This window comes from Canis lupus, chromosome 29, assembly GCF_048164855.1.
Source record: "Canis lupus baileyi chromosome 29, mCanLup2.hap1, whole genome shotgun sequence".
Taxonomy (NCBI): Eukaryota; Metazoa; Chordata; class Mammalia; order Carnivora; family Canidae; genus Canis; species Canis lupus.
This window is the reverse complement of record NC_132866.1, coordinates 9,396,148-9,422,319: the sequence shown is the minus strand read 5'-3', so window position 1 is coordinate 9,422,319 and position 26,172 is coordinate 9,396,148. Positions and strand designations below refer to the sequence as shown.

The window sequence follows — 26,172 nt, the reverse complement described above, 5'->3', positions numbered from 1 at the left end:
AGGAAAGAAAATTAGCACTGCACAGCACCAGTTAGGGGCCGGCTCGTGGGACTGTGTGTGTGTGTGTGTGTGTGTGTATATATATATGTGTATATATATATATATACATATATATATATATATGTAAAATTTTATTTAATTTCCCAATACCCTGCAAAGTAGATGCTTTCTCTCTTCTGCCAGCTGGGGAAGCAGAGACTTAGGCTGGTTGAGCGGTTGGCTCTAGGCGACCCCATAATGAGAAAGAAGTCAAGATTGGAATTCCCAGCTCATTTCAAAGCTCTCTCCTGCTTTTGCAGGAAACCCCTACCTGCTGAGGGTGAGGACTCTTGGATTGTTCCGTGCTTTCATGTGTCATGAACAAAAAAGCAGATGGGTTCTGATTGTGGTTCTGCCAACTTTGGCTCAAGGCCATACTCTCCGTCCCCAGGGAAGGGGTCACTTTCCTCAAAAAACTAAGTCTACGTTAGTGCTTATGAAAGAAAGTTTCAGCTCCACATAATGTGGTGGCTTGGACTCCCAACTGCCCACTGGACCCAAGAGATCTGCTTTCTGAGGGGAAACCAACCCTCAGGTGCTGGAGGCCAACATATCACAAGATCTCTGCCCCCAGATGACACCCTGCCCTGACAGTGAGTGATGGCTTCCCCGGGGACGCTTTCTGGAGCAAGCCTCACCAGGCCACCCTGATGGTGACTCTCCAGGAGACTGACACAGTCATCAGCCATCTTCATGGAAATGCAAAAGTCTCAGTATTTCCTGGAAATTTCATGTGTCCTAGGAAAGAGTTTGGATTTTTCTGGCTTTTTGTTTGACACTGATCTTAAACAGGCACAGAAGAACATCAGCCCACCACGACGTTTAGAACCATCCTGACATTTTGAGCTGCAACCTCAAAAGTCCCTGTCCAAACATCCTTGCCACAGTTTGAGAAAACACTCTCCGTGTATTGGAGGAAATTTGAAAATGCTTTGAGCAGTCCTGTTTTCCTTTTATTTTTCTTTTGGCCACAGTTTAGATGCATTTTAAGCTTGCACCAGGGGGTGAAGACCTGCGAGGTAAAGTGTAGAAGGGTTTTCAACTTAGCCCCAGGGACTCACTTTAATTCAATTGTCAGTCTGCCTTCGGAGCTCAGAATACAGTTGCATTGAAAGTAGAGCAGAGGCAAATGGTCAGGCCCCCAGGTGTGCCCTGAACCTCTGAACCTGTGAGAGGTAAAACCTTTCTGTAGAAGCTTTTGGTGAGAAGGCCCAGGAGCCCAAGCCTTGAACCTTCCTGAGGTACCTGTTGTTAGGTGGGGGATTGGGCTGGCTGGGTGGGCATTGTTGCCCTCAGCAGGGCATGGGGTGCTTTTGGAATCACAGAGATGGGCCGTTTGATGCAGGTCACGGCAAGCTGCCTTTTCCCTGGACACCTTGCGGGCTTACCAGCTCGCCTGGCCTCTGGTTCCGATGAGCCCTTGTTCAGGGCTTCCCCGTAGAGAACTGGTGGGCGAAGATGGGGTTGCAGGCCCTGTGCTGCTCTCTCTCCACCTTGCGCACCCCGCAGCCTCCACCGATGGTGCGAGCACACTGGAGGCCGGGCCTGGGTTCGCTGTGAGCAGGGATGAGGCTCATCGGGCTCCAGGCCCGGCCGCCGGCCTGAAGGAGGCAGAAGCGGGCAGCGGCAAACCGCACGCGTCTTGCACACTGCGCACCGCAGCCTGTTTACCTGCGGCTCCCCTTGCACACGCAGGCTGGGGCGGGAACGTGCATTCCCTTCCTCCGGGGTGAGAATACCCCCACTTCTCTCTGCATCCGCCCGGCCGTGACCACCACGCCCCTGCCTCCGAGGGGAGGGGGGGGCCGGGGGGCTCCCCAGCGCGCCGTTCATTTGCATTTCAAAGCCACACAATGGGGGGCGGTGGGGGCGAGGCTGGGGGAGGCTGCGTGGGTGGGTGCCGAGGGAGGGTCTTCGCCCTCCCCCACCCCGTATCCGGAGCCGGCGGGGGAGCTTTGTGCAGATGCGGGCGTCGGGGCTGCTCGGCGGTGATGACATCACCGAGTGGCACACAGAAGCCGGCCGCCGGGGTTAGGAGCAGCCCCGCCTGGACCACCCCGCGCTCGCGCTCGCACGCGCCCCCGGGCAGAGCCGCGCACGGCCGCGCTCGCGCGCACTGGGAGGCGCGCACCCTCGCTCCCTCGCTCCCTCGCGCGCTCGCTCCCCGGCCCCTCGGCCGCAGCTCCCGCCGCCCGCCGCCCCGCCGCCGCCGCCACGGATGCCAGCGGCTGCTCCCATCTGCAGTGCAGCAGCCCCGGCCGCCGGCCGGTCCGCCCCGGCCCCCGGCTCGAGGAGTCGCGCCAGGACGCTGGCCCCGCTCGCGGCTAGTCTGCTCGCCAGGGCGCAGCGAGGATGGGAGGGTCGCAGTCCCTGCAGCCAGTCCCAGCCAGCGACCCGAACCTGGAGGCTTCCGAGGCAATGTAAGTGCTCCGCGGGGGCCGGCCCGGAGCGCCCCCCTCCGCTCCCTGGGAGGAGGCGAGGCTGCCCGGGCTTTGTTAGTGTCGCCTCTCCTGCTGCCGCTGCAGCCCTGAGCCGCGGCTGGCCCAGAATTCTCGGCAGCCTTGCACGGCTTCGCCTGGTGGCTGCTCCCCCAGCATTTGATGCTCCCTCTGCAAAGAGCATCTGGTAGCCCCAGGGTACTACCCCTCCTCGGGGGCGGGGTGGGGGCGCAAAAATGACCCCGGGGCATTGGACCTCAGGTGTTCAGCAGCCCACTGCATGTTCCGGGGCTCCCTGCCATGAGCATCTTAACTCTGCACCGCACCCCCCCCCCCAGCACAGTGGTATTTCCTGCCAGGGAACAGCCTGGCATCAACAACGGCCTCTTGGGAAGAACCCTTAAGTGTGGCAGCTTGGTGCCCATGGAGACAGACCGGTTTAGGGGCAGCCAGTCGCGTGGCAGGGCAGATGGCGTGGATCGAGGCTGGGAGACATTCAGTCCTCTTAGCCTAGGCATCCATACTCACTCTGCTGAACACTGTCGAGGACAAGGCTGCTGGCTATTATTAGTGAAGCCAGCCGAAGTCTCGTCATTGGTCCACTGGTCCAAGCAGGGTTTGGCTGTGCATTGATTGATTCAGGAATCCGATCTTTTCTCTAAACCACAGAGCCGGTGTGCTCAGAAGTGGCCCTTATCCTGGATGGGTGTCCGTTAGAATTGGCATTTCTGCACGGTTTTCTCCGTTTCCTTTCCAGGCGTGTCTGGAGGATGGGGCTCACTGAGCAGATCTGGCTGCCGGGGGCGGGGGGCACCTTCCAGCAGCTCAGGCTTGTGTCCCGAGTGGGCCTCCACATCCCAGCCTTACCTACTCTGCTTTCCCAAAGAGAAGAATGTGTTTCAAATAGAGTACTGGAGTGGGGGGGCCTTGGGGGTGGGGAAGTAGGTAAAGTGGTGGGATCCTGAGAGCCATTGATGTGTAGATTAGAAGATTTGCCAGGATTGGTCTGTGTGTTGTAGTAGGGACTGAGTGCCATGTGGGGCTTCCTCACTGGTCCCCACCACGCCTGGGCTTCAGTGAGGAGCTGTCTCCGTGCGGTGATGTAATGCTAGGCTGAGCCTCATGGTTTTCTAGGCTCGTCTCTTTAGCAGCGAACCATAGTTAGGAGCAGGTGTGCACTGATCATTTGTCTTCATCCTTGTAGCTTGGGAAAGCGTCATCTTACCACGGGAGGCACATCGAGCTGGAGACTTTTTCCTTTTTTTGATGCCGTGGGCCTTGGACTACGCCTACCCTGTGTTTCGTCCGGGTGTAGTATTGTTAGATGCGTGGAAATGCGTACCACCATGAAAGGCTCCAGCCTAGGCAGAAAAGAACAATCTCAACCTATGTATTAAAAGTCTCTAAACCGGAAATTGGTTAATCAGTGGGAGTCACCAGCTTAGCAGGTATCAGGACTCACGCCTGTCAAAGAGCTTACGAGACTTAGAAGAGACAATGTGACCGCATGTTTGGGAAAATATGCTCTTCAGCCATTGGAAATTCAGCTCACCAGTCCCCAACATCCCCGCCCTCTTTCCCTGCGGAGTTAACAAACAACCAGTATTCTGTTGGCTGAGGGCTGAGTTTGGGGAGATTCTGTTTTAGGCAGAAGCTGTGTTTTTGGAGAAAGCCCCGAGGTACTGCCCTGTGGGGATAGTGGTGTTTCAATAAAAGTCCAGGTTGATTGGCCACATTGTGCTGGAAGCTGCTTATCAATATTGCATGGTTGAGTTGGTCCCTATGCACCAGCCTGAGGCGTCTCTCACCGAACTGCTACTTCTGCAATGTCTCTAAATAGTGATCTTTAGGATAGTCCTCTTACTCATTCACAGATCCCACTCTCCATCCCCCTAACCTTTTTGTTTTTAAAAACGGAGAGGGACTGGTTGGGGCTGGTGCCATTCCCAGCAACTATTCTCTAAAATCCCATCTCTGCATCTGAATAACAAGGGCTTGTTTTTCTAGTATAGAGTTGCTCACTTCCAGTCCAGAGATTTTAACAAATGTATTAAGAGAGGACCCCTATTCTGTACAGGCACAGGCCTTTCATGATAGTATGTGTTTCCATGCACCTAAAAATGTGTGCTTGTGAATAATACACAAAAGTGTGTAGCAAGCACATGGTCCGTGGTGAAAAAGAGCCTTTCCCTATTTGTCAGGGTTGCGGGGGTAGAGATGGACTTGGGGTGCACACCTGCTGATATACCGTCCATGACACGGGGAAATCTAGGCCATTTTCCTTTTTTTTCCCCTGAAAGGTGAGAGTTGGACCTGAGTTGGGTCCATGTGGAAAAGTGAAACCCAAAGACAGAGGGAGGCAGGATGATTTGGAAGTGCCTGCCGGATTTTTTTTAGTTCCAGGATTTCTTTCCTCTTGATTTCAGGTTTTGGGTGCCTTTGGGTGGCTCTTGTAGCCCTGGCTGGTGACCTCACTCTGTACAGAGCACAGTAGGGTCAGTGAGTGGGGGTGGAGGTGGGGTGGATAAGACCCTAGTCCTGAGTCTCCTGTGTGGCCAGTAGAAGCCTGAAGCCTGGAGGGGTAGAGCGCTGGGAGGCTGGGAGTTGGGGCTGAGGTATGAAGGCTCAAACATTAACCCTTTCCTGACTCCTCCCAGGGTAGTCCCAGAACTGCTGCCTTAGCTTCCCCTAAGGGCTTCTTACAAATGCAAGATCTCAGGCCCCAACCCAGACTGGCTGGATCCAGATCTCCATTTTAACCAAAGATTTGTAAAGATGCTGGGTGAGCTGTAGACTGAGAAAGTTTGAGAAGCCCTGAGCTAGCTAAGTCCTCTCTCCATCCTGGTCCCTGAGGAACTCTGGCCACTTCTCTGGCTGGTTCTTTCCTGTCTGGGAAGGAAGTTCTGGGAGCAGCAGTAGCCCCTGTTTCCAAACAGAGCAGGGATAGCGGGGAGAGGAGACATCCACAGCAGAAAACACTCCCTTCCCCGCCTGGAGCGCTGGGAAGTGCAGGGAAGGGACCGGAAGTGCTAGAGTGAGTGTGGTCTCCGCTATTGATTAGACCTGCCATCGATCAGATCTGCCTCAGATCTGCCGTTCCTGCCTTCCTTCCACAGCAGCCCCTTTGCGGCTGGCCTTCTGCTAAGTGGAGCAGCGTGAAGTATTTTACTCTTTGTTTGATTGGAGCCTGCCTCCCTGTTCCCAGGCTCCCCGATGATCAGATAATGGATGCTGATCGATGATCCATGATCGACTAGGGGAACCCATGCCCCTGTAGATCAGAGTAGGAGGGCCAGGCCGGGTGGAGAAATGTGACAAAGCCAGGGTAGCCTGTCCTGGGGGATGGTGAGGTCCTGGTGGGTGGTGACGCCTTGGTGGGTGGTGAGGCTCCCTGGTGGGTGGTGAGGCTCCCTGGTGGGTGATGAGGCGCCTTGGTGGGTGGTGAGGCCCTCTGGTGGGTAGTGAGGCTCCCTGGTGGGTGGTGAGGCCCTCTGGTGGGTGGTGAGGCCCTCTGGTGGGTGATGAGGCACCCTGGTGGGTGGTGAGTCCCTCTGGTGGGTGGTGAGGCCCCCTGGTGGGTGGTGAGCAGGGAGGCAGAGGAAGGGAAGTTTATAGAAAGTGGCAGGTACACAGTGGAGGGGTCAGGCTCGGACTAAGAGAAGGATGTGGCATCTGCCAGGATGGAAGAATGGGTTGAGAGCACACTGGGGGAATATTGAGGAGTTTGGGCCCGGGCTTTGCGATGCAAGCAGTAGTTGAGAGAGTGACCAAGGCAGGAGCACTCGTGGGCGCCACCCCTCTAGGGGGCTGGACCTCTGCACCCATCTGGGTCACAGACTTGGAAGCGGAGCCTTGATCCCTTCCTTTCTCCTGTGGCCCCCAATCCTCTCTCTCTGTCTGTAGCTCTTGAGAAGGCCCAGTGACTCTGGTTCTGCCCACCCCGTCACCTCAGGAGGGCTTCTCAGAGGGAGGGCCATGACTGTGAAGACTCGGAAGACAGGAGCATCGGACTGTGGCAAAAGTGGGGACATGGGGTGCCTGGAAATTGCTGGCATTTCAGTAGCTCAGAAGGGGCCAGAGAGGGCTGCTGGAGCTCCTGACAGGAATTTCTCTTTAGGCCTCAGTGGCTCTCTTTCAAAGCCTTGTTTCTGGAGGTGACCCTTGGCTCAGTCATTTAGCTTAAATGACAGCATCCCTAATGCGGGCTGCAGACGGCTGCTCAGCTCTGGAAACATTTCTCACGTTGGATATTAGCGTTGGGCAAAATTAGTAGTTTGTTCCCCCTAATGTTGAATAACTGCAGTTATTCATGCAGTGGGAGTTGCCTGAGTCCTGAGACAGCCTGGGTGCTGTCTTAGTTCGGGTCTGTTAAGACAAAAATACCACTGATGGGGGGCCAGGGGCCTTAAGAGCAGACACTTAGTTCTGGAGGCTAAGGTCTCAGATCAGGGCACTGATGGATTTGGTGTCTGGTGAGGACCCCCTTCCAGGTTTGATAGATGGTTATGCCCTCAGTGCTTCCCTGACCACAGAAAAGGAACAGAGATTTGGTCCTTTTGTGGTAGGAAGGAGAGAGGGAGGGAGAAGGAGGAGGAGAGAGAGAGGAGGCTGGGGGGCATTGGGGAGAGAGAGAGAAAGAGGGACCTGTCTCTTCTTTTAAGGGCACTGATAACATTCACGAGGACTCCACCCTCATGACCTGATTACTTCCCAAAGGCCCCACATCCAGATACCATCACACCAGGGATTAGTTTCAATGTATAGATTATTTGGGGGGAGCGCAAACAGAGTCCATAGCAGGTCCTTTCCTCGGCTGTCATTTCTAGATATCTCCAGCATGGCACCTGTCACAACAGGCCCTTTACGACTTTGTTTTTCTTTCTTTTTTTTTTCTTTTTAAAGATTTTATTTACTTATTCATGAGAGACACAGGCAGGGGGAGAAGCAGGCTCCATGCAGGGAGCCCAATGTGGGACTCGATCCTGGGTCTCCAGGATCACGCCCTGGGCTGAAGGCAGGCGTCAAAGCGCTGAGCCACCCAGGGATTCCCCTTTACTACTTTCTCTCTGGGGTTTACCAGTAGGCATTCTCTAAGGTGAGCTCAAGGCCAAGAACATTCCAAGGCCCTCCAGGTAGCTGCCGGTTGTCTGAGGAATCATGCCTTCCCTTTCTGCTGGGGCCCTGGGATGGGGTGCCCACTGATGGGAGGGTGAGCAGCCAGGACTGGCATATTTATGGAGTGACTGCGGGTGAGCGTTACAGCTGTGACAGTAAAGTCTGGACCACTCTTTCCCCATTGACCCTTGACCCCTAACCCCATGTTTCTTTCCACAGTCTATGGTCTCTTTCTCTGGCTGTATCTTTGGTTGCTTAGGAACCACTTTAGCTTGAGATATGATTGGCTCTTCTTGCCAGATGGATTGCCTGAGCCGGGGCCCGAATTCCTGGGTAAGCAAAGGATGCTGAATAATTCCATCCTTTCCCCTTAAGATTAATGATGAGGACTTAGGCATTGTAAACAGTTGCTCCATGAAAACCCATTGTTCATGGACCAATACTTGTGTTTCTGATTGGACAGGAGTCTTAGGGGGAGCCTGGTTGGCCAGGAAGAGCTGACTTAGCTTTGCTCATACACACGCATCCTGAGCTGGAAACAATCGCTCAGATGACACTGGTTCTGTTTGTAATTACAGATTCACGTTAGCAGTTGTTTCTAGAGAGCAGGTGGGTGCTGTTTGCATCCCCAAACACGGGAACGGAGCTGGATGCTGCAGTGTCAAAGCCAAGAGTGAGAAGTTCTGTAGCCCTCTGCAGAGTAGACTAGATTTAGCAGAAACTTGTGTGTGCTGGGTGCTTTCCATTATAGAAATGATATATCTCTTAAGCCTATGAGACAGGCACTTCCACTCCCATTTTATAGGTGGTGAAACTGAGGCCTCTGGATAGTTTAAATCAGGGGCTCAGCAAACCTTTTCTATCAAAGCCTGAAGAGTAAGTATTTTAGACTCTGCAGGCCATCTGGTCTTTGTTGCAAGAACTCAACTCTGCTGTTCAAGTGTGAAAGCCGTCATAGACAATTGGTAAACCAGTGTTCTAGCAAATCTTTACTTATAGAAACAGGTAGCTGGTTGTAGTTTGCTGACCCCCCCGGTCATACAGCTGGTTGGTGTAGTTCTGGGATCCGTGTCCCCTACCCTTACGACCATTCATGAGCACAGGGGTCTTCAAGTCTTTGGCCTGGGCCACCTTCTTTGTCTCTCTCTGCTCTCCCCAAGACGTCTCACGGACTCCAGTACTGTTAGGTACCAAGAGCGCTCTGGTTGATACGGTTCCCTCTCCTCTTAGCACTGCGCACATCCAGCTGCTTACTTCGTATCTCTGCTGGGCTTTCTGATGGAGAGCTCGGGCTTAATGTGTCCAAAACTGAACTGATGACTTACCTTCTCTCAAACACAAAAAAACGTATATACAAAGTAACCCAGTCCCACCCCAGCTCCCTGTCTCAGCACGTGGCACCCCGGCCAGCCAGCCGCTCCATCCGGACACCTCGTAGTGAAGCCTCGTCTTCTCTTCCTTCTCCTTCTTTCTTCCTTAAGCAGACTGGATCGTGGCCCTTCCCTGTGTCTGCGTCCCCCCTTCCCCGTGGGGGTCTGCAGCATGGCCCTCCCACCTCCCTTTGCCAGCTTTTCTCCTGCCACACTGATCACCCATCAGCGCCTTGGAACACGCAGCGCTCAACTACCTCAGAGCCTTTGCACACACTGTAGGTTGTCCACAAAGCATCCTGCGCCGTGCTGGCCTGGCTGGCTCCTCCTCCAGCTTAGTTCTCGATGGCTTTTCCTGCTGTTACTCTCTGGTGCTGTCCAGTAGGACCTTGGGGGATGATGGAAAAGTTCTATAATCTGCACTGCCCAGGATGATAGCCACCTAACCGCGTGTGGCTCTTGAGCACTCGCAATGTGTGCAGTGCCTCCAAGAAACTGGATGTTAAATTTTTTTTTTTAATTTTTATTTATTTATGATAGTCACAGAGGGGGAGAGAGAGAGAGGCAGAGACACAGGCAGAGGGAGAAGCAGGCTCCATGCACCGGGAGCCCGATGTGGGATTCGATCCTGGGTCTCCAGGATCGCGCCCTAGGCCGAAGGCAGGCGCCAAACCGCTGCGCCACCTAGGGATCCCTGGATGTTAAATTTTAATTGAAATAGCCACGTCTGGCCAGAGGCAGTTGTGTGGGACACCGCGGCTCTGCCTCCCTCTCGTGTATGAGTTCTTCGTAACACTCTGTGCATTTGTAGTTATTTGATGTGTCTCTTTTAACTGTTCTCATCAGCGTGGAAGCAACCCGAGAGCATTCTGTTTGTTACGCTTGTCCCCAGTATCTCGCACAACGCCGAGCACATAGTACGTCCTCAGTAAGGATCTTGTTGAGTGAATAAATGCATGGAGAGATGAATGAGTCTTACTGGCACAGGAATGGAATGAGTCTTACTCCTAGGCACATCTGCTGCACACTGAGCTGTGCAGAGGGGCCCTGCAACCAGGAACTCGGAGGGGTGGGGAGAGGCTTGGCTGGACCTCGGGTGGTAAGGTTCTATGGGCCCCACGTTGAGGACTGGACGCATGGCCACGGGGACAAGCCAGCTCAGTACTCTGCCTGCCTGTCACTACCATGTGGTGTCACAAGAGCCTGCCAGTGCCACTGGGTGCAGGAAGCGTGACACTGCCTAAATGCTCTTGCCCAGAGCATCCCAAGAAAGCACACTGAAGCCTGCAGCTGATGGCAGGTCGGTTGGTGACACTGGAGCCTGTCTCCTTCCTGTGCACCACAGCCCTACTGTCTCCCCTTCTCTCCTCCTGCATGGTTTGCTCCTCTTAGAGGACTGTGCGCCCAGCTCCCCTCTGCTCCGCTCAGCGCTGGCGCTGGCCATCTCTCAGCTGGAGTCTCTGGCCTGCCTTCATCTCCTTCCACCTGGGAAGCTGCTCCTCTTGGGTGGACCAGGTGGCTGCTGCCTTAGCTACAGAGGCTTATGAGGAGGCTGGGGTGGCGGGTGTGGACAGCAGTGGATTGCTTTCGTTTCCGTGTTCTTTGCCTTTGTAAAGGAGAATAGCTCCAAGGGCCAGGAAGGTGGGTCTTCTGCACTGAGCATCCCATGGCTGTGTAGGAAAGTACCTGCTGGGGTCGTGGGACTTCCCAGAGCTTGTTTTGCACCTGCCAGCCCTCCTGATTTAGAAGGCTGTTTCTGGGTTCGCCCCTTCCATGGTTTCCTCTGTTTTGTCCTTAAGCAGAGGCAGCAGCAGCCTCTGGCTCTGGGCAGTGGTGGCGGCAGCCCCTGGCCTCAGTTTGCTCTGTGTTGTTGTGCAGCTGACCACCCAGACCCTATTGGGGCCGGTTTGCTGTCAGCATCCAGGCTTCACTTACCTCCAGGTGTTGATGGAGACCCAGAGTCTGAGAATTTTAGAGCTGAGACATCAGGATCTTAGAAGTCACAGGGAGCTTGTTCTTAACAGAACGGTTGTTTCAGATCCCACAAGCACATCATTTGTGAAACAACCACTTGGGCCTTTCGTGCTGGTCTTTATTCAGAGGGAGTCCAGTAGTCATTTTTAATCTCTGTCCCGTTAACTTCCAATTTGCTAAAAAATATATTTTAAGATGGACCGTATTATTTGATAAGCATGGATCAGGGCATCTTTCCAGGGCAGCGAAGTAGCTTACATTGCAAATTCTCTCTCCAGAGGGATGCAGTGGATAATTTATCTGGGAATAAAAGTGATGGGCTGTCGGCCCGTGGCCCTGGCCTTCCCTTGAGTCTTAGCTTGTGTCTTTGCTCTAAAGTGTCATTTTTTTCTGATTCCTTCCGTCTCCTCAGGGATATTCTAAAGATCAGTTTCCAAAGAGGGTCGCTGTTTTCCCTGTTCATCCTGAGAGGGAATCGGCTAGACATAGGCCATTTGTTGAGGTTGAAGCTTGACATCTTTTATTTTATTTTAAATATTTTATTTATTTATTCATGAGAGACACAGAGAGAGAGGCAGAGACACAGGCAGAGGGAGAAGCAGGCTCCATGCAGGGAGCCCGATACAAGACTCGATCCCAGGTCTCCAGGATCATGCCCTGGGCCGAAGGCAGATGCTCAACCGCTGAGCCACCCAGGGATCCCTGAAGCTTGACATCTTTTAAAGCTCTGCTGCTCTTTGGGCCGGAGAAAAAAATCCAGTGGGACAGAGCGACACCGTGAAAGTTGCCAACCTGCATGTGGCTGTCGCTGCGGGAGGAGCCATGTTTCCTGGGGCTCTCCTGGGTAGGCCCCATCTTTAATGGGGAGCAGGTCCAGGTCTCTGGAACTTCAGGAGCAGTCTGGATCAAAGGGACTCCGGCTTCTGAGAGTTGTTCCTCTTGGCCATTCATCAGACCCTTGGTGGAAGTTGCTCATTGCTAATACTCAGGGGGGCATACCTAGAGGGGTCTGTATTTTCCAGGAAGAAGGCTGGAGAGGCTGGCTTTACTTTGGGGAAAACATCTGGACACTTGTAGGTCATGCGTGGAATTTCCTGGCCCAGCCTCGTTTGGAGCAGGATCCGGTGACTGTGTTCGTTTCCGTTAATGCTCCAGGGTAGAAAGAATGGGCTGAAGGCACACTCTGGAGGGCAGGGCTGCCCGGAAGGGAGGGTCCTCACAGCATCAGTCTCCAAGGGTCTCTGTTCTTGGGGAAGAAGGTGGAGGGGACAGAGTCCAGAGTGTATGTGAGGCAGTGGGGTGGGAGTGCAAGGCCAGCCCAGCCAGGTGGCGTCCCACCCTCAGTCTCCTGGGCATCCCATTTGACTCTTCCTAAGCCAGTGTCTGGCAAGGTTTGTAAGTGCTGAAGTTTTGTGACCAGGAGCTTAGGGTCTGAAGGGGTGTCTCTGGGCAGAGATGCACCCAGAATGTTCCTTCCTCCAAAGGGCTTTGTGGACTTAGCCTGCACCTTTGGTCAAAGGTGCAAAAACAAACCATTCAGAGTAACTTAGACAAGAGGGTATGTGTCTCCTGTGACCTACGGGGAGGTTTCTTCTAGGAATAATTATTATCAGGATGGCTTTGGATAAAAGGACCCCTCTTGCCCTTCCCCCCGAAAAACTGGAAAAAAATCTCAGAACAACCTAAAACAATAGAGTTGGTGGCTTTCACAATCATGTTCTTTGATATATAGCAGGGTATCTACCTCTGGGCTGCCTGGGGCGACCCCTCTGAGCTGCCCCCCTCAGCTGCTGGGGGAGCCTTGTCCTGCAGCCTCTGGCATTGTCTGCAGGAACCTAGAGCCACAGTGCTGTGGGGAGGAAGCCAGGGAGCACTGGAGTCCATGGCTCTAGGAACTGGTCTTGAGCAGCTCATCTTATGTCTCCTGCCCTTCCTGGGATGTTGTGGGAGGCAAGCCCGTTCCAGGGACAACTCTCAGGTGTTTTGACACCTGTAGGGAGTATCTTTAGTGACCAGGGCAAGGCTTGAGAGAAATGACCTGAAGCACGGGGTAAGGAAGAAGCAAGAGGAGGAAGGCACTGAGGCGAGGCTGGAAGTTTCCATCAGTGTTTTCCTGGGATTTTTGTTGCTGATGGCAGCTGATGCCGGATAGAGGTGGGGTCCATGGGAAAGGACTTCAGGAAAGAAAGGACGAGGTGTGCTTGGGTGGAAGGTGGTGCCGGAAGGTGTTGTCTGTGAGGATGAGGGAAAGCAGGACTTGAGAAGTGGAGATATATGTCATGTCCAGTTGTTTTAGTAACAGATGGAGGAAGAACATGTTGGAGCCAGCGCCTCCCTGGGGTGTAGCTCTTAGCACCCAGCCTGACTGCACGGTCCTGGGGGTGCCCCCAGGCGCCAGGGCCTCCTTGAGGTTGAGCTAGGGCCCCGTGGTCACCAGTCATGTGCTCTCATGCACAGGATAGTGGGCTGAGCCCTGTCCCTTCATGTGGCCTCAGTGGACTAGAGCAGAGTTGTCTCCTTCCTGGAGGACAGTGCAAAGCTGTCCTAGGTTCCTGGGCTTGTGGCATTGCCAGTTTGCTCTGTGCCCTTGGAGCCTTAGTTATGGCATCTGAGCAGTAGGGTTAACCTCCACCCCTCTCTCTGTTGCTGACAGATTCTGCAGATGGGAAACAGGATGCATGTTCATGTTGGGGACCCTGGAGAAGAAATGATGAATAAAATGAAGTACTTTGCTTGTGGTTTTTTGTTTTTAATATTTTTAATTTTTTTTCTAAAGATTTTATTTATTTATTTGAGAGAGAGAGATCACAGAGGGAGAAGGAGAAGCAGATTCCTTGCTGAGCAGGGAGCCTGATGTTGGGCTCGATCTCAGGACCTTGGGATCATGACTTGAGCCTAAGGCAGGTGCTTAACCAACTGGGCCACCTGGGCACCCCAATGTTTTTTTTTTTTTTTTTAATATAGCATAATTCCTAGTGAAGTCTGGTAAAGAAAACCTGGAAATGCAGACACATTGTGCCAAAGGATGCTTTAGTATCACTCCTCGAGAAAACCCCCTTAGTGCCTGTGAAGTGGAAAAGAAGGTGCTAAACCTCAGAAAGCAGCCTGCTCAGATGGGCTTTCTCCAGTAACGCACTTCTCATCCTTTGTGTTTGCTCTCCTGGCTTTACATGATGCATTTCCCAATTTATTCTCAAAATCTATTATATTATACTATACTGTGTCATGTTACATTTGTCATTTCCTGAATACTGTTTTTCTCCAATCTCCAAATGTGACCGTGTCTCTGAAACTCAGGGCTTACATTCCTGGCATGGTGTTTGGAAGGGAACCAGAGGTATGGGGGTGATGGGTATGGGCTTTCCAGGAGACACATTAATTGCCTAAATCTCAGGGGCCCTGGGAAGTAGTTCCCTCATACCCAGATGTAGTATGTTATTGGTAAAAAATAATATTAAATGAAATTGGAGCAATCAGGTTGTAAGATAGAAAAGGCCAAAGAGGCAGAATGATGGCTGGGCCCTTTCTACCTTGGAGGCCACTGTGATGCACAGACACGGGCCTGGCCTGCAGGGAGCTCACGGTCCACTGGGGGAGCCCAGTGTTGTATAATCCAAAGATGCACATGGGTGTTGTAGACACTGGGACCCACACTTCAGCATTCAGTGGGGATGAAGTACTGGAGGGCTGCATGGAGGAGGGGACACTTCTGTTGAACCTTTCTGAGCAGGTATCTGCTGGGCGGGGGGCGGGGAGGCAGCCAGGTGGAAGGAACAGTGAGAGCCAGCACAGAGGGTGGGAAAGGCCCTGGAGGGCTGGTGGAAGGCAGGGTGTGGGGTTTGGCTTGAGTACACAGAGTGAGAGCAGGAGGCAGAACCAGAGGAAAATTGCAGGGGTCAATCTTGGAGCACTTGGAGTCCCGCTAAGGAGTTTGGACAGCAGTGGACAGCCTTTGATGGAGTCATAAGACCAGGTTTGGGTTTGTGTTCAAGGAGAAACGGAGAAAAGAGCCCACCTTTGTTTATCTTACTCTGTGATCACACAAGTTGACTATAATTCGGAGTTTCCAGATTTGCCACTTAAGATACTGGCAGCCTCTCTTGTTTAATACATGGGTCCTTACCCGTAGGTTGAAGAGCCTGCCTTCCTCTTTAGGATTGTTTGGAAATTGGCTTTCCTGAGACTCCCCCCTGAGGTCCTCCCTCCTTAATAAAGAGCCTCCAAGTCTCATGCCCCTATATGGACAACGATTTAGTGCCTAAGCTGCTGCCCACCAGGGAGCTCTTTGGAACTGGCAGGGCTGTGGGCTGTTCTTCAGGCGACAGAAGGACACGTGCCCAGTGCCCACAGCTCACCCTGACTAAGTGGAATATACAGCTTCATTTTACTTGCATCTCATTGTACGTGTAAACAGAAATCTTTTTTGTTTGTTTGTTTGTTTTTTGTCTTTTTCCTGAAAAAAATGTATGGCCTCCTCCATAGCTAGCCTTGCAGATCAGAGCTGCTAAAAGGGCTGGCCTGACCCTGGGAAGCCAGAATGTATGTGCGTTTGGGTGGAGCAGGTCAGCAAACAAGGAAGGCAGTCGGAACTTGAGGATTTTGGGAGGAGCGGTGGCAGCAGGAGGCCAGAAGGGAGAGAGAGAGGCAGCTGCCTGGGAAAGAAGCCACTCCTGTGCACCAGGCCTTTCTGAAGCTACAAAGGGAGGGGAGGCTCCCAGGTGAGGTTTTTGAGGCAGGGAGGACAATGGAAAAGGGAGGGCTTAAGGCCCAGGCCTGGAGGCTGTGAGGAAGCCAGTGGTGTTGTTCTGCTGTAGGAAGAAGGGATTTGGGGGATGGGGTGGAGATGGGCTGTCCAGGCACCAGGTTCCTGCTCCAGACCCTGGCTGGGCACTTGGAGTTCTCCGAGGAAATGAAGGAGCAGCATCTGAGTCTTCAAGAGGCACCCAAGCCCTGAGTTCCCCCTGCAGGTGTCAGGAAGCAGGGTGCATTTTCTTCTTGTCTGGGACCTGGAAAGAGCTAAGCTGGAAAGCGTGTGATGCACAGGGATGGGAGGGGCCAGCTCACCTCTGGGTGCCCCGCAGATGAGAACCCGTGGCCTGCTTCTCAAGTGTCTGTGCCTGTGGAGGCCCTTGCTCAGAGTGATGTTGGCTCTCTCCTCCTCTTCCTCCTTCCCTTTCTCTCTGAAGCATTGCTTCCACATCCTGGAGTGAGAAAGGTGTCTAAGGGGAAATCGAGGACTTGTGGGGCCTTGGTCTTGAAATAGCACCAGGGAGTGTCTGGTTATTTTTCTGTATCCGAGTATTTTTGCACATTCTTCGGTGGAAATGCTAATTTTCCATCACTGGTGTCTTTGTTGTAGGTTTTCTATTTATTTGCTTAGCGGCTGTGGAATGATGGAATTAAAAAATTTTTTTTAATTATTTATTTGAGAGAGAGAGAAAGCAAGCATAAGCAGCGGGATGCAGGCTCTCTGCTGACCAGGGATCCCGACATGGGACTCCATCCCAAGACCCTGGGATCATGACCTGAGCCGAAGGCAGACACCTAACCAACTGAGCCACCCAGGTGCCCCTGGAATGATGATTTGGTCGATGGATTTCTATCAAGTCTGATCTTGAGTGGCCCAGTCTGTTCAGTCCTTCGTTGATCTCGACCACCTGAGCCAAGCAGATGAACCCCCTCTGTTGTTGGCTTTTGAAAGAAGTGCTATATGGGAATGTCAAGAGTCAGAGCTTTTCGATCTTAAATTCGGGCAGAATTTGTCAGTCTCCATTCATACCAGAGCACGTGCTCTCACCAGTACCACCTCCTTCCAGTTGTGTGAGCCAAAACTGAGGCAAAATCCTTGATTCTTTCCTTTTTTTCTCATGCTTGATCTGTCAACATGTCCTGTGACAAATAAAGAGGAGATAAGCCCCTAATTATTTAATTCAACTTTCATTAAGATTCCAGCTGAAACCAGAAGCATGACTTTTAAAATAGTAGGAACCTTGAGATAATGGAAAACTTTGAGCCTTTGATACAAGAGATTTGAGAAAACAAAGCACAAAGCTGCCCTTGTCCTAAAAATAAGAGAGAGGCTGGAGCTTGTTTCTAAGTCAGGGCTCGAAGGCCCGAGGCATTGAAGTAGTCAGGTGGCCATTGTCAGATTCATACCTTTTTCTGACCCTTTCATCATCAAATTGAGTGGTAGAGTGGCAGGAAGGTCAGCTCTGAGAGTCTATTTTAACTCAATTGGGTTATTGTCACAAAACCCTTAACCTTGAGAGGGTTTGCCCGTTTGATGTGGGAAATTGTATCGTTCATTGGAGCTTTGTTATGTGTAATTGAAATCTGAGGTTACTTATCAGCCTTGTCATATTCAAACCACTGATTATGGCTCCCATACTTTTGTTATTAAATCCACCGGTGTAAGAGATGATTCAGGGTCTCTTGGGGTCAAGAAAAACTATCTTCTTTCTTTTTTTTCTTTCTTCCTTTTTAAAAGATTTTATTTATTTGAGAGAGGGAGAGAGAGAGACAGCACAAGCAGGGGGAGGAGGAGAGGAGAGAAGCAAATTCTCCTCTGAGCATAGAGCCCGACAGAGGGCTCGATCCCAGGACCCCGGGATCATGACCTGAGCTGAAGGCAGGTGCTTAACCAAGACTGAGCCACCCAGGCGCCCTACGAAGAACAGTCTTCTTTCTTGTATCAGTGATGGTGACAGTAAAAGTAAATGCTTATTTTAGCCCACACTTTTCAAAAGCACACTTGGGATCTCAGCTTTTTCCTCCACCTTCCACGTGGGTCTCGAGTCCGACCACTCCTCACCTTGGCTGCCAATCAGTCTAGTGCTCGGCCCCACCTTCTGACTCTGGACTCAGTTTCCTCGCTGATGTGATGGGCTCTCCCTCTGCCCCCGCTGCCACCCTGCTGCTGTCATCAGAGCACTCACGGTGGCCTTCACAGAGTCCTCCCCCGTGGGAAGCCCTCTGCAGGCCTTCCAGCTTCTCAGGGCAGACTTTCTGCTCCTGGCCCTCCTCCCCAGGGCCCATCACTCAGCCCACCCTTTGCACCTGGCAAGCTCCTTCCCATCCCTGGGCTCTTCACCAGTTTCTCGGCCTGGAACCTTCTTTCCCCGGCTCTGCGAGGACGGGCTCCTCCTTCCTTCTTCATGTCCGTCTTCGTGTCTGTCTTCCTTTTAGGGTACGCCAGAGAGAGAAAAACTCTCTCTGCACCCCAGAGCCCAGAACGAACCGAGTCAGCACTCCTTCTACTTTGCTGATTACAATTTGTCAGAGTGGCTGTGAATTAATTCAGTAAATATTCGAGTGAAATTTATTGCTTGATTTTACAATTCCTCGCCCACAGCCATTTTAGCAGCGTGTGTGTGTGTGTGTGTGTGTGTGTGTGTGTGTGTGTGAAAGAGAGAGAGCATGAGCTGAGGGTAGGAGAGTGTATTGGGTGTGTGGGAAGAGCAAGAAAATCACATTCTCTTCTCATTGCTCTGTAAACCCATGAATCATTGGTATAACTGTCCTCTGGCTACAGGGGGCTTTAAAGAAAATAGGACTGTGCTTTATGTTTCTCTGATTAGGTTCAGGCGAGGAATACAGGAATCTTAGTTGTAGGATTTTGAACTTACTAACGACTGGAGCCAGTCAGCGCCTTCTCAATGCCTGATTGTGCAAGTATAGACTCACTTCTCAGCAGCCTCATGTGGTCCATGTTCCTGCCTCTGCAAAGGTGAGGAAACGGGCCCAGGGAAGGTGTGTTAAGGCACCTGTCCAAAATTTGGAGCCAGATCTATAAATGCTCGTTTTTATTTTTATTTTTTACGAATGCCATGCTGTTTCCTTCTATAAAATTCTCAGAATCAGATAATTCAGATATTATATGTGAAGAGCATGATTTAATTCAGACTTCATCAGTTCAGAATTTTTTTTTTAAAGATTTTTTAAAAAATGTGTGAGACATAGGCAGAGACACAGGCAGAGGGAGAGGCAGGCTCCCTGTGGGGAGCCCGATGTGGGACTGGATCCTGGGACCCCGGGGTCATGCCCTGAGCTGAAGGCAGACGCTCAACAACTGGGCCACCCAGGTGCCCAGGTTGAGAATTTTTTATAAAGATTTTATTTATTTATTTGGGGGAGGAGGGGCAGAAGGGGAGACAGAAGAATCTCAAGCAGGCTCCAGGCCTCGATCCCACAGCCCTGAGATCATGACCTGAGCTGAAATCAGGAGTCTGACACTTAGCCAACTGCACCACTCAGGCGCCCCCCTGTTTAGAATTTTTTTAATAAGTGGGTCAAAGACTGAGCGATGTGGCTGCATTATGTATGAGAGAATGGTGTGAAAATATCCTGAAGTAGGCAGTGCCTTAAGAGAAATGCACGTTTTCAAGGCATTGAACAATACTTATTCTCTGTAACTGGCAGGCTGTTTACAAGCCATTCTTTTCCTCGTGGTCACATCAGTGGTCACATCAAGAGATCGGAAGGAAAGGGACAGAGGATTTAAGTGCTCCCTTTTCGTACAAAAGCACTGTTTGCAGACATTGCTAGAAAACGAGCTTTTAAAACTCTCTAAATGTCAGGCTTCTTACTAAAGAGTTCTAGCCATCCCATCCCTGGCACAGGTTTGCCACATTTTGCTTCTGGGGCAAAGTCATCATTGAGACACACAGTGGACCACACGTTGCCATTTATTTAGCAGAGCTGGGAAGGAATTTTCCGGGAGAGTTTGTCTTTGATCTGCAGAGACCAGCTGGGGGAGGTATTGGCTGAGCATCACCCCTGGGCAATGCTGGGGGCGGGGGGGGCGGGGTGCGGAATTACTGATTTTCAGATAAATGAAATATAACAATGACTGAACCTACTCTCTAAATCAGGAAAGCTTCAGGTCTGGGAAGGCTCACTCAAGGTCAGCAGTCTCAGCAGGAGGATGTGATGCTGTGATTTGTTATCCCAGCTGCTTCGATCTCACAGGGGGCTGCTCGGGGGGGTTTAGCAAACTGGGTGAAATCTGCCTGTAAAGTGTATACAGTTGACCCTTGCACTGCGAGGCTCCATTTATATGTGGTTTTTTTCCAATGCAGTTCAGTGCTATAAATATACTTTCTCTTCCTTATGATTTCCTTAATATTTTCTCCTCTTTTATATGGGTTTTTTTCCGATGCAGTTCAGTGCTATAAATAACTTTCTCTTCCTTAATATTTTTTTCTTCTCCACTTTTATATGGGTTTTTTTTTTTCTGTTGCAGTTCAGGGCTATAAATATACTTTCTCTTCCTTATGATTTCTGTAATATTTTCTCTTCCCCACTTTTATATGTGTTTTTTCAATACTTTCTCTTCTTTATGATTTTCATAATATTTTCTCTAGCTTACTTTCTTGTATGAATACAGTATATAATACATGTAACATATAAAATACATGATAATCAACTCTTTATGTTACCAGTAAGGTACTTGGTCAACAGTAGATTGTTGGTAGTCAAGTTTTTGGAGAGTCAAAAGTTATACTTGGATTTTGACTGCATGGGTAGGGGGGATGGTTGGTGCTCCAAACCCCTGTGTTGTTCACAGGTCAAATATTTATGTTAAATGCAATGACCTCAACGTGATTCAGTAATGAATTCATGTTGAAACATTAAGAAGAGACGAGTATAGGGATGTTGTCCGATGCAGGAAAGTCCTCAAATCCTTTGTTGTTGTTATTAATAATAATTTGCAAAAAAAAAAATTTGCAAATCTTTGAAGGACTACTCTAAAGGCGAAATTTTAAGTGATGAATTTTAAAGTCAAAACACACGAGCTTTTATTGTTGATGGAAAGGGCAGGATTCAGATTAGGAGGCAGCTTCCAAATGTGCTTTTCCTCCTTTTGACCAGAGATGGGGGTGGGGGGATTGGAGAAACGGGGTGGGGGGCATGTGCACACACACACACACACACACACACGCACACTGGGGGAAGGGAGAGCAGAGGAGAGGGAGACAAATACTGAGAGACTCTAGGACAAATAGAAACCCAGCCCAATTCAGAGTCTCAGAGACACGCAGAAATAGATATGGAGACAGACAGACACTTAGGTGAGGGTGCTTTGGATATAAAGAACCTGGGAGCCCTGAATGCTAAGGCCGGAACCACCCTTGTTCTGCTGAGTGGAAAGAATCTGCTCTGAGCTTGGTTAGCACTTGCGTCGCCCTTGACCCTGTGATGACTGTTGCCCTCTGAGGTGTGAGTCAGTGAGGGTAGCAGAATTCAGGGGCTGGCCTGAGCCCCCTGAAGAAGGCAGTTGGGGGGCCCCAAGGGTCTGGGTGTCCACAACCTCCCCTGTCACCCAAGGTAGGTTCCAGGAACCTCAAGTGGTTGTAGTCAGGAGGGCAGGGCTGGGGCCACTTGGACACGCCCTTGGTGGTTGAATGAGGGACAGGCTAAGGTATGGCGAGGGACAGCAGAGCATGAGAGAAAAGGGCCGAGGACAGGGGATCCAGGCTGGCCTGGCAGGTGCCCCCATGGGGATCATGAATCCAGATGCGGAAACCCCATTGTTTGATCCATCACCCCAGAGCTGAGGATGCCTTGGAAATCCGATGGCACCCAAATGTTTGCAGACTCTAGCTGCCGTTTGCAGGAGCCCTGGGGTCACAGAAGAAGCCACTTGGTTTGGGACAAGGGGCACAAGACATATGCTCTTGTCTTGGCTCTGCCCCGTGGGACTCTTTAGCCCCTCAATGAGTCACAGGTCCCCTTGGCTCTGGATTTTCAACCTCGGGCCCCAGAAGGATGCTCATGAGCTTCTTGAGAGCAGGTTGCTGGTGTGTCTGACTTGGCCGCCCAGGTGCCTGGCCCAGAACAGGTGACAAATCCTACTGAGATTGTCGTGGAACAATGTCCCTGTATCCCCATGCCTTGCCTGTTGTGGGGGTCAGGTGGGAAGAGAGGTGAGGAGGCTGAAGAACAAGCTGTAAGGTTGGCTGAGATGAGCAGTCCCTGGGGGAGGCACCCCCAACCTGGTGCCCAGGTCCTGCCTGGGAAAAGACCCTGACAGCAGACATTTGTGGCTTGTACATGGTGAGCCCAGGAGGCAGGGTGAGTGCTTTCTGCTGGTTGTGGGAGCACCTGAAAGGGCAGGTCCCAGGCAGGTGTGTCTGCCCTGGGCTGTGCAGGGAGGAAGGCTATATTCCAGCTGCTGCCCCTGCCCCAAACCCCTGGTCCACTCCTCTTACACCATGCTACCCTGCACAAAATCCAGCTAATCAGACCCAGGCGAGGCCCATTCCTTGCATTCTGGAAACCTGGGCTTGGGGAGAGCATGCTGAGCAGATCTGGGAAGGCCCCTGGTGTCCCCAGCAGCGTGGCTGGGCCCTGTCCTCTTCAGGCCAGCATCCTCCCCTGTAGCAAAGCGAGTGTGTACTCATGCTGAGATATCTTTTCTGATTACAAAAACAACACTTATGTTGCCTCTGTGCACTTATATTCCTGTCTCTACACAGGTATATGTCTGTTATGTAAATGTGCATGGATGTTTCTGTATATTTATGTTTCTATATAATTATCCCAAATAAGCTCATACTATATATAATTCCTTAATTTGCTATTTTTTCCTACTTATTACTCAACTTGGAGCTCTGCTGACTATACACGTGAACCTACCACGCCCACGTCAACAGTGTGTGGTGCTGGGGGTGGGTCTGGCACTTGCCAGGTGCTGGGGAAGCCTGCCCTAGTGGGTGACCAGACATTACGCTCTTTCTGAGTTCTTGCATCGTCTTTTATGGTCCTTCTGTCTCACAGATCCTCAGGCTTCATAGATGCTGTCCCTACACCCGTCTGCCCTGCCCTTTCTGATTTGTTTTGGTTTCAGAAACTAGGTACCAAACTGTCTTGGTCTGTTGAGGCTAGGTAAAACAAAAGTGCCATAGGTGGGGCAGCTTCAACAACAAACATTTATTCCTCACAGTTCTGAAGGCTGGAGAATCCCCAATCAACAGATTCGGTGTCTGGTGAGAGCCTGGCAAGGCGGTTCCCTGGGATTTCTTTTATAAGGACACCCTTATCCTTATCCTTATCCTTATCCTTATCCTTATCCTTATCCTTATCCTTATCCTTATCCTTATCCAAGGGCTGGATCAGGTTCGAATCACATCCATCACACTGGGAACGAGATTTCAACATGAATTTTGGGGACACACGTATCCAGTCCATTGCACAAAGCTACCAGAATAGTATATAAAAGAAGGATAAGTGTGTTGTCAGACAATACCAGAAGAGCTTTTCATCAAGGAAAGTGCCGAATCTTTAGCACACGTAGTTGAACAGAGACGTTTTTGTGTTCCCTTGATCGCCGGTGAAGTCTTAGCTGGCTGGTTTGCTTGTTCACAGTCTGACCAGGTAGGGTGTTCTGGAGTTCTCGCTAGAGAAAAGGGAAGGACTCCTAACGATAGTCTGTAGAAAGCTCCTTCTTCTGTCTTTCTCATTTCCATGTGTTCTTTTCTTTTCTTGCTAATGTCTATAAATATCTTATTTCTGGTTAGATTTTTAAGAATCTGACTTTAAAGATTCCAGCTTAGGTTACCCAAGCAAGGAGTTCAGCGACACAGATGAGATTTCGGAGATATCGTTGCAGAAGGCAAGGGTATTAAGAGGCAGTCGAGTCCCTTTCTTTGTCAAGTCCTGAGACTTGATTGGCATTCTGGCATTTCTCCAGGATCCAGTTGCAAACAGGTGGCATCAGGAGCGCGGGGCTGCTGGCTCAGCCTTCTTTCTACCCTGCCTGCCCTAAAGCACTCAGCCACTGGAGCGTCTCTTCCGCTAAGTGCCTGGTGTTGTTGCAAATTAGGTGGTTGCAGAACGAAGTGTGTGTAGGGATGTTGCGTTGGGCACATGTGTGTGTGCACCCAGACTTGCATGACACCACACCGAGCCTCCTCCATTCTGGAAATACTCCTCCCCCTCCCCGCCGCTGGGGTTTGTGGGCTGTGTGCACCTCAAGGGAAGGATGAAGATCACCCTGAGAGGCCCGGTGTCCTGCAGGACGTACTTCTGTTCACAGGCGGCCTGGCAGGACAGCCGTCCCACGTAGTGTGTAGGCTCTAGATTCTCCTTCATGCCCAAATCTGTAGCTGTGACTAAATAAAATAGGAGACTTAGCTTGCTAGCAGATCACATTCCCCCAGCTTCCTAGTGGCTGGAGGCCACGGGCAGAATCAGAGCAGCAGTAATCAGGGGAAGGGATTATCCTTACAGTTATTTTTCCCTTTATTGGACAAGTAATCCAAGGGCCCAGGCAGTCAGGGGACTTGCTTGAGTTCACCCAGTTACAGTGAGTGACGTCCTTGGAAGGAATTCTATGGCAGTTGCTCATTGCCTTGGGGAAAATTCTGTCTCCCATCTTCCATTGGATCTGAGTGGGTTGCTTATTTGTGTGTGCTCTTAGCCTTCACCAGGCCGCTTCCCTCCCTGGGATGCCACCTAGCCTAGAAACGGCCAGTGTGTCGACTGCTGGTGCCCCTGGACCCCCGATGGTATCTCCAAGTGGCCCCCAACTGCTAGCTACTTGAATCTGAAAATGGGACCTGCTATAGCAACCCGACAGATGCTAGGTGCCGGAAATCTTGGGAGAAGTGTGCTGTCATCTGCTTTGGTTCTTTCCTGGAGCATCAGCCTGGAAAACTCTAGCAACCTGGCTTGCCAGAACTAGCTCTGTGTTCATGGAAGACGGCATCTGACCATGGCCTCCTTGGTCACCTGACAATCCAAGAAATGTCTTAGCATTTGGTCCTGTTGCAATGACATTCTCCCTTGACCTAAATGTTGAAGAGCGATATTGCAGAGCAGGTTCCTTTCCTCTCTGCCTGATGGGCACATTGAAGTGAAAGAGTCTTTTCGGCCAACCCCCCTCCCCCAAAATGACCAGTCTGGTCAAGCTGCTTTAGGGAGGAGGGAAGTGTGTGTGGGTGTGCGTGCGAGAGTATGCACATGTGTTGCGACAGGGACTGTCGCATTTCTTGACAAGGCTGTCCAATGTGGTGCATTTTGATAGAATTTAGTGCAGGACAATTTCAAAAATACCCTTTCTTGCACAAATCCATCAAACTCTTAGATGCAGAGATGAGGGAGATGGTCTGATCTGCCAAGAGCTCTGTGTTGTTTCTGGAGGGTCTCTCTCTCTTCAGGAATGGCAGGTGTCTTTCAGCCTGGAGGGTGTGAGCCAAGGCATAGAGCTTTGGGTCAGCACTGTCGCCTCTCTCTGGGTTTGGTTTCAAAGGGAAGGAGGCCTGAGGGCCACTTACCTCTTGCTCAGGTGGGCCCTCCAGGGGGACCTGAGAGGGTGGGGCTTATGTCATGGGAAGCCCCCCTGCCTCTAGAGTGCCTGCACTGTGGCCTTTCACTTTTGGGGGGTGGTTCCAAGATCTCTATCCCCAGGCTCACTTTCACTAGAATTCTGAGAATTTGCCATAGAAATAGATAACTTTCTAGGTAGATAACTTCTTGGGGCATCTTGGTGGCTCAGTTAGTTGAGTGTCCGACTCTTGGTTTCTGCTCAGATCATGATCTGGGGACCATGGGATCAGGCCCCACATGGGCCTCCACGCTCAGCAAGGAGTTCTTTCTCTCCCTCTCCATCCTCCCCTCCCCCAGCTCCTGCTCTCTCTCTTTCCCCCTGCCTCTAAAATAAATAAATAGATAAAATCTTTGAAAGAAAGAAGAATGAACTATTTCTTGATAACGAGATAGCACTTCAGTAGAGGTAACTTTAGATTTCCTGGCAGGGAAATGCAGTTAGGTGCCAGGGCACTGCAGTTAGGATGGGGGAGGCTCATACTTGGACACAGTGTGTAATGAAAACAGGCCGGTTCTATTGAAGGTCCAGCCAAGGCTCTGCCAAAACGAGCTGGTTACCTTGGGAAGTCACCGCAGCTCCCCTGGCCTCAGTTCCCTTGCTTGTTTAGAAGGATGTGATAAGAGATGCCTGGGTGGGTCAGTGACTGAGCATCTGCCTTTGGCTCAGGGTGTGATCTGGGGTCATGGGATGGAGTCCCACATTGGGCTCCCTGCATGGAGCCTGCTTCTCCCTCTGCCTGTGTCTCTGCCTCTCTCTCTCTGTCTCATGAATAAATAAAACTAAAATCTTAAAAAAAAAAAAAAAAAAAAGGACGTGATAAGCATGTTGGAATGGGAATTTTTCTTCCATCTTCAGAGTTGGAAGATTCATTCTGTGGTATTTGAGATTTACTTTCCCAAGCCCTTGA

The 26,172-nt window shown here is 51.1% G+C and overlaps 1 protein-coding gene across 19 annotated transcripts in view; it reads left to right on the top strand.

Moving 5' to 3' along the window:
- The window catches only part of TACC2 (transforming acidic coiled-coil containing protein 2), a 213,260-nt gene that overhangs the window by 130,973 nt on the left and 56,115 nt on the right, over positions 1-26,172 (top strand). For 2 of the 19 annotated variants that reach the window (XM_072805051.1, XM_072805050.1), the window contains exon 1: positions 2,311-2,459. The exons of the other annotated variants lie outside the window; for them this stretch is intronic. In XM_072805051.1, coding sequence (XP_072661152.1) covers positions 2,392-2,459 — 68 coding nt within the window. In that variant the 5' untranslated portion in view covers positions 2,311-2,391. Of the gene's footprint in view, positions 1-2,310; positions 2,460-26,172 lie in introns of those variants that run through there. 19 annotated transcript variants of the gene reach the window in all.